The sequence below is a fragment of the Microtus ochrogaster genome, unplaced genomic scaffold (assembly GCF_000317375.1).
Source record: "Microtus ochrogaster isolate Prairie Vole_2 unplaced genomic scaffold, MicOch1.0 UNK17, whole genome shotgun sequence".
In the NCBI taxonomy this organism is placed as follows: Eukaryota; Metazoa; Chordata; class Mammalia; order Rodentia; family Cricetidae; genus Microtus; species Microtus ochrogaster.
This window is the reverse complement of record NW_004949115.1, coordinates 1,849,946-1,857,607: the sequence shown is the minus strand read 5'-3', so window position 1 is coordinate 1,857,607 and position 7,662 is coordinate 1,849,946. Positions and strand designations below refer to the sequence as shown.

The following is a 7,662-nucleotide window of genomic DNA, read 5'->3' as shown; positions in this document are numbered from 1 at the left end:
GCCAAATTTATATGCAAACATTAGCCTGAGGCAAACACGCCCCCTAAGGGGCAGGACTTATCCCTACAAGAACATCTGAATCTTAAGCTTTCCTACTGTAGGACAGAATGCTTTATCTCAGAAGACAAGAGTAAAAGTGCCTAACCCCAACCCTTACTGCCTTTGCCAGGGAGTTTCAATGCTTGTCAGAAATTTCCCTCTATCTGTTCTCAAGCATACTGAGCAAGTGACAGTGTACTTATTCAATTTAACTGTTTTTAAGCATTGCCATGGACAGGCTGCTAATATTGTCAGTCAAGAATATGTTATATAGCTAGGCATGGTGGCATATGCCTTTAAACCCTGTGCTCTCATAAGGCAGAGGCAGGTGGATCTCTGAGTTTGGAGCCAGAGGGGTCTACAGAGGGAATCCCATAATAGGGTTACATGGAGAAACCTTGTCTCAAAAAAAGAATGTTATAAGGTTGGGGACACGCCCCAATCAATGAAGTGCATGCCACACAATCATGAGGACATGAATTTGGATTTGTTAGCACACATGTAAAGATTTAGATGTGGTAGCATGTGCTACCTACATTGGGTATCCTAGCATTGGGGAAACAAACAGTAGGCTCTCTGGCCAGCTATTCTTGCTGAGCTCCAGGGCATTGAAAGAACCTGCCTTAAAAGGAAGGTACATGGGGCTCAGCAAATAACACTGGCTGCTCTTCTGGAGCACCCAGCTTTAATTCCCAGCACTCACATGGAGGCTCACAACCCCTCTGTAACTCAGTTCCAAGAGATCTGATGCCACCTGTTCTGGCCATTTCAGGCACTGCACACATGTGGTGCACATACATACATATTCAGGCAAAATGCCCATACACATAAAATAAAAATAGATGAAAAATATTAGAAAAAAGGTGGAGAGCAATAGAGGAAGATACTGACGTGTGATCTCGAAATGCTTGAATGCTTACGTGCATGTGCACCTCCTACACAGGAGCATGTGCACCTCCTACACGGGAGCATGTGCACATGCATATGTACACACATACTACATACAAAAGTGTTTGAAAATGTTATCTAGTAAAGGTTGTTTGGAAAAGTCATCTTGTCTCCCAAGACAGTAGTGATTACCCGTACTGCTCATTGAGTTAATACATGTTCACCTTGGTCACTGACACGTAGTATGACTGTGGAGTCATACTTGGTTAACCTGCATACATGACCTTGATCATTTAAAAAAAACTTTTATTGATTCCTTGTAGGTTTCACATCATGCATTTTGATCCTGCTTATTTTCCCATCCTCTTGCATCTGTCCTCTGCCCTTGCAACATCCCCCCCCCCAAATCAGAACCAAATTCAAAAGAAAACTAAACAAAAGAAACGAAACAAAAAGGAGACTCTTGTCGTGGAAGCTGTAGTGTGGTTCAGTGAGTCACACAGCTTACCCTTTAGTCCATTCATCTTGTAAGTGTTCATTGCCATGAGTCATTGGTCTGACTTGGCCTCTGGCTCCTGCTAGACCACTGATAATGGGCTCTCACTGGGGCTCCTCTTGGATATCCTGTTGTCCTGTGTCTTGGCGATCCTGCTGTTTTGTTTCTGTAGGCTTGTCCCCTTAATATGCTCCAACAGTTCAGAGATGACGTGGATGTTGGGGTATGCTAACTCATAGTCCTGGTGTTAGGCCTGGGCGGTAGCTGAATTGGTCAGCCTGCCAGTTTTCTGTCATCAGCATTACTCAGGCAAGCTCTCCAGCACTGCCTCAGCTAGTTCACCCAGTGCAACCTCCAGCAAGGGGTGGGGCCAGTTTTTTTGCTCTCAGGTCCTCAGATCTAGGTCCTCCACACTCACATCACCAGGGCCAGCTCTACTGTTAATCCCAGGCAAGGTGCAGAGCCCTCCTGATTACTGTAGGGGAATGTGGGGGGTAACGGTGGGGCAGCTTTCCTGCTCTCATTCTCGGTTCACTTGCACCCAGGACAACAGGGTCAACTCTAGTGTGCTGCCCAGGTGAGGTGCATACCTGTGGTGGGGGTAAAGAGCAAGCTCTCCTCTGAGGAGTAGGGCCATTGTGCCTGCTGCATTGTCCAAGGAGGAACAGGACCAGTGAAGGGCGGGGCCAGCTCAGCACAGCATGGCTCCAAAGATCCCCGTGCTAACACAGGTACATGCCATGGTCTTCATCACAGACACCAGCCACAAAAGGACCAGGGACCCAGACACAGCCCTTGCAGCAGCTCGGGCCTAGATGCCTCCACAGTCCTAATAGCACAGACCACCCAGATCAGCATGGTCCCCAGGAATCCAGAGCCCTTGGTGGCAACAGGAGCCACAGACATCATCCCAGACCTGGGCTGCCATGGGGCCACAGACCAAGACATGGCACTAGGCAGTGGCCCATGCCTGGATATCTCCATGGCTCCAGGTGGCAGCACCAGCCACCCAGATCAGCATGGCCCTGCGTGTGGCACATTGACCAATTTAACCTTTTTGTCTTTAATTTCCTTATGTGCAAGATGAAGTAAATTCTAAGCTAAATTAATACTTGCATGGGGTAAAAAAAAAAGCTTCAAACAAGCTTTTAGAATTATTTTTGCTTTTTCATCTCTTTTAGGTCTTTGCAGTTGTACAATTTGCCAGTGTGTCAGCTAACCTGTTCTGTCAAGCACTGTGCAGTCCATACTGTAAAGTGAAAGACTCAAAGTAAGTTGAAGTTTGCTTTAAATTCTTTAAGGTGTTAAAGACTGGGTTACCAGACATTACAATTCCAGCAGATTGGACCTGAAAACAAAATATAGCTGGGACTCTGCTTATGCATCCACAGATGTGGTGTTTCTGCTACAGTGAGAGCGTGGTAGGGTTGGAGGAGTTGTAAATTTTGTGTTAGGTGCCCTTCTTGAGTCCCAGAAGAGCATTCCGTTTTCCTATAGGCTCCTATTGTCTAAGTTTCCTTTCAGTTTGGTCCTATGCTGGTCCATGCAGCTTGATGATCCTTTTCTCTCCATCCATGTCGTATTCTATGCTTTATTATTCCTAAGATGTTCAGAGCATGACTTCTCACTGCCCTGAACTTCTGTCCTCTCTCATTTGCAGGTACATTGCTCACATACATACATGCGTGTAGGCTTGCAGCCTGGCCACCTCCTGGAATCCCATCCCTTTGCTACAGAAACCAGTGTCCTCTTTTCCTCCCATCCCCGAGGAAGAAAGAGCCTTTCCAAACTTGAGTGGGTAAATTGAGTTTTCTTTATTTTTTTCATGAACATCATATTACTTTCAAAATATAGGTACATGAAGAAAAACCTTTTACTCAAACTTCCCTGTCCTCTATCTTATAGCCATATCATACTGACTTCTCTTCCCTCCCTGATACCTTGTTTGCTGAATCTTTCTATACCTTTTCAATTCATACTGAAATATAAACTTTGTAAATATAAAATATAAAGTTTTTAACATTTCTATGTAACATATATACCTAAGAACTTTTAAAAAACTTTTAACATAAAACAAAAGTGATCCCTTTCATAGTACTGTTTTTTTTTAATACCATTGGCTATGCCTCCTATACAGCCATCCAGTACACAAGATCATTTTTTTCTCTTGCATTTAAAGCTTTTTCTGTTATCGCCTTAATAGCTCAAGTTTCTAATAATGGGTCTTCCTTTAAGACATCTGAGTCTTAAGGAGCTTTCCTGCAGGATGGAATGTTTTATCTCAGGAAATCTCTATGAAAGCACTGCCTTTACTAGAGTTTAAGCGCTTGTCAGTTAGTTTACCCAAATATCTTTTCCCAAGCATGTTGGCTAAGTGACAAATAGCCCTCTCTTAATCGTGAATCTCACTTGACTTCTTCCCTTCACAACCTAGAGTCCTTGTAGAGAACTGGCTCTTGAACTGTGGGTCACGGCTCCTTTGGGGGGTCAAATGGCCCCTTTACAGTGGTCACCTAAGACCACTGGAAAGCACAGATATTTACATTACAATTCATGAGAGTAGTAAAGTTAGGTTATAGAATAGCAACAGCAATAATTTTCTGGTTGGAGGTCACTACAACATGAAGGACTGTATTAAAGGATCTCAGCATTAGGAAGGCTGAGAACCACTATTGTACAAGTTCCCTTCACTCCTCAGTCCTGGAAGTTTGGTGTCACACCACCCTGAGTTTTCTTGAAGATCCAAAGTAAGCACCAGACCTAGTGGACATTTTTCAGCCAGCTTCAGCCTCTGTGCCCTTGTCTTTTGATTCTTTACCTGTTCGCATGGCTATGCACTTCATTGTCTGACAGGTTCCCAATTCAGGTTGGTTTTTTGCCCTCTAGTGGACATGTGGCACTATGCAGAGGCAGTTTTGGTGGTCAAAACTGAAGGGTTGGGAATGGATCATGCAGACAGGCTAGGAATCTGCTGAATGCCTTACAGTGCACAAGAACTCTTACCTCACAGCAAAGAACTGTTCAAATCCAGATGTCAAGTGCAATGAGGTTAGGAAACCCTAAAGTAGAGGGAGATAAACAAGCCCAAAAGATGTTCAAAACATTTCAGGGTGGAGATCTGGCTTCCAGCCCTGAAGATAACTGTACTGACACCAACAACAGACAACCCAAAGCCAAATTTCTGCTATTACAGGTGTCCCATGACACAACAGCTCCTTATTCTCCAGGTTCATAGTCTCTAGAGATAGGCAAGAGTCTTCCAGTTGTATCTCAGTCTGGTCCAGGTCCAGTCCCTTCTGCCTGAGGACTAAGATAGGTAGTTCCTCTCAACACATTTTGTAGCCACAGAGGGGGAGAAACAGACTGATCTCCCTTCTACTCCTCACTCCCCGACCTCCACCATTCCTCTCCTACTGGGATAAAGTTCTGTTGTACTTTATATTTTTGAATACACCAAGAGCTTATTAAATCCTCATTCTCCTCCTTTAGCATGCTGCTGAACTGGAAGGGAGGATCTCATCAGATAGCACTGTGCTTGGCCCCTATATACTAGCAAATCCTCTGTGTCCTTATCAGTTGCTGACTCACGTTTGGATTAGTGGAGTTTCCTGTTCAGACCTGTCCATGGTTCTGCCCACTGGGGACTATGGAAGCATTCTCTTAAGAGGCTGTACAGTCACAGAAGTCCTTGTTTGCATCTGGTGCTGGCATAATCTCTAGGCTTTCAGAATTCTCAGAGGGGTGGCAAATCTCCACCAAGTTATTTTGAGTCAAGCATAAACCAGAGGTTAAGCCATCTCAGGCTTCATTGGATGGTTTTATTTCTTGTATTATTCTTCCAGAACTTGAGCATCCTATCCAGTTCATGCCTAGGAACGACTGCCAGAGGCTTGACTTTTTTCTTGTAATAGAATTCGATCAGAACACAGGCATCCTACCAGTTCATTCCTAGAGACTTGAAATAAAAGAATCCTCACTGCTTGTTCTCCACCTCAACTCCCCTGCAAATTCCATTAAGTTTCTTTAATGGTGCATTGTTTTGAAACTACTATTCTGAGCCAGGTGTGGTAATGTCAACGCTTAGAAGTGGAGGCAGGAGGATCTGGAGCCAGTCATCCTCAGTTACTAGTAAGTTTGAGGCAAGTCTAGGCTACATTAGACCTTTTTTTTTTAAATCAAAGAAAAGTCAAAATATGAAAGAAAAAGTGCCTGACATGAGAATGAGCTACTTCCTGAGAACAAGCAGCTACTTATCTTAAAGAGAAGGGATTGAGGTAAAATGGTACCTTACATAACACAATTTCATAAAAATGAAAGGTAGCTGACTTCTCTGTAGTCAGCTCAACTCCTCTGTATAGCTGTCAGCTCCTGGAGGCTCTAGTATCTGGCTAAAACTGGAAAGCAGCTGGTTCTGTTCCCTACCTTAGCCAGGGCCAGGGATGGGCTGTGGCCTCCAGAATCACTGCCTATAACCCTGTCTCTGACTTCCAGGGATCCACTGGTTCTTTACCCAAAACTATCCTGAAATTGGATCTTCCCCTTCACATCCTTCAGCCTGAAATCTTTGGCTTAGAATGGATCGCTATAACCTCTGGCTCCATCTTCTGAAGCCTAGGTAAGTAGAGTAGGGTCTTTTATATATTTAACTGTCTAGGCCCACCAGCCACTAGGGAGGGGCTATGCATACCCACACCCAAACACCCCCCCCCGCAACCCACCCCCAACACAGGTGAAGCAGTTCTGGGGTATCAAATGCTAATGATCTGGAATACAAAAAAAATCATCAAAACTTGTCCCTCCCACACCATCTGTACCCATCCCACGTTTCCCCCTTCCCATTCCCATGAACCCCCACTCCGTTCTCCTTTTCACACCTCTGGAAATTGATTTCCCTATGGTGACTTTTGTTCTGTATCATGTTTCTGAACTCACTGAGGGCTCTGCAGCCATATTTGCCTCCCACAGTGGAAGCAGTTTTCACACTGTGAAAAATTCACATTTTCACACCAAGGACAGTTCCAATTCCCAGGTCTCTGCTGTTGGGCTCCACTGTTTTGGCTCTCTTTCGGGGGTTCTTGGAGGTATACTGTAGGGCCCTCAATGTCAAACATATTCATATCAGTAGCCATGAAGTAGGGAGGCATCTGAGGTTCTGTGAGACTGCTTGGTGGCGGGGATGGAGTGGGCGTGACTGGGAAGGGGCTTTCGTATGAGTATGTGAATGAAGCAGGGAGTTGGACTGTAACAGATTGTGGGGAGGATGTGGACCCGAGATCTAAGGGTCCAGAGTCAGAACATGTAAGTGTTTCAGTAGATTTGCCGTCTTCCCTTTCCTCCCCTTCCTCCTCCAAGCCCAAACCATAATCTTTCCAATCCATAATTCCAAAATGACCCACGATGCTTCCTCCCAGCTCTCCTGTGCCTTCCAACTCCCCAGGGGCAGCCATGGCTACCTCCTTTTCTGGCTCACCCACTGCTCTATCACTAGCTGTCACCTCTTTTGTCTCTCCTGCATTTTGTGTCTCTGCGTTTGCCCCTCCAGCAGTAGCAGGGGCTCTAGTCGCGCCTGACATCTCTCCAACTGGAAAGGCCCTCAGCTCCTAGAGAGAAGTGGGAAGAGTTGAGCCATATTCCAGAAATGGGGAAAGGGCATAGGGGTGGCATAGGGTGGGGCTAAAACTGGGTTAGGAGGTAATCTTACTGCGTGTAGGAGCTTCAGTCTCAGCAGGTCCCGCTCTCTCTGCACGTCCGCCAGTCTGGTATGGGCCAGTTGAAGCTGGAAGGCCGCCTCCTTGCGCTCCACCTCTTGCTGGTCTGTGAGCTTCTTCAGGTCTGATGCCAAGGCATGTGCCGCTGACCGGTGCAGGGAGGCGAAGTCGTGCAGCCACTGCACCCGGTGCCTTTGCAAGTTGCCTTGCCTCCAAGCAAAGCGAACACCCAGGGCCAGGCCGCCCCAGGCACAGGCTTCCTGAGCCTGGCTAGGCATCTTGTTATCCTCCAGGAGGAGTCGGAGCTTTTCTTCCACCTCCTCCCAGGACAGGGACAGGTTCTCTTGGTAGAACGCAGAGCCTTCTGGTTGCTTGGACATTTGCTCATTGATGAACGTTAACACCTTGTCATGCCGGAACCCACTAGAGGGATCCTCCGGATTCATGATGGCTGATGGCTGAATGCCTTAGGGGCTTTGCGGGCTCTGTTAAGAACAGAACAGTCTGTTGTAGGTTTTTTTTTTTTTTTTT

The 7,662-nt window shown here is 45.9% G+C and overlaps 2 protein-coding genes across 2 annotated transcripts in view; one reads left to right on the top strand and one right to left on the bottom strand.

Moving 5' to 3' along the window:
• The window catches only part of Vsig1 (V-set and immunoglobulin domain containing 1), a 160,010-nt gene that overhangs the window by 44,622 nt on the left and 107,726 nt on the right, over window positions 1–7,662 (top strand). The window contains exons 4-6 of the mRNA XM_026789341.1: window positions 2,605–2,693; window positions 3,084–3,221; window positions 5,915–6,038. The gene's annotated coding sequence lies outside the window, so the exon portion shown is untranslated. The remainder of the gene's footprint in view (window positions 1–2,604; window positions 2,694–3,083; window positions 3,222–5,914; window positions 6,039–7,662) is intronic.
• Window positions 5,140–7,609, bottom strand: Tex13b (testis expressed 13B). Its single transcript, XM_013353839.2, has 3 exons — window positions 7,125–7,609; window positions 6,919–6,920; window positions 5,140–5,173 (listed from the first exon to the last, which is right to left on the bottom strand). The coding sequence occupies exons 1-3, from the start codon at window positions 7,575–7,577 to the stop codon at window positions 5,140–5,142; spliced, it is 489 nt and encodes a 162-aa protein (XP_013209293.1). The 5' UTR covers window positions 7,578–7,609.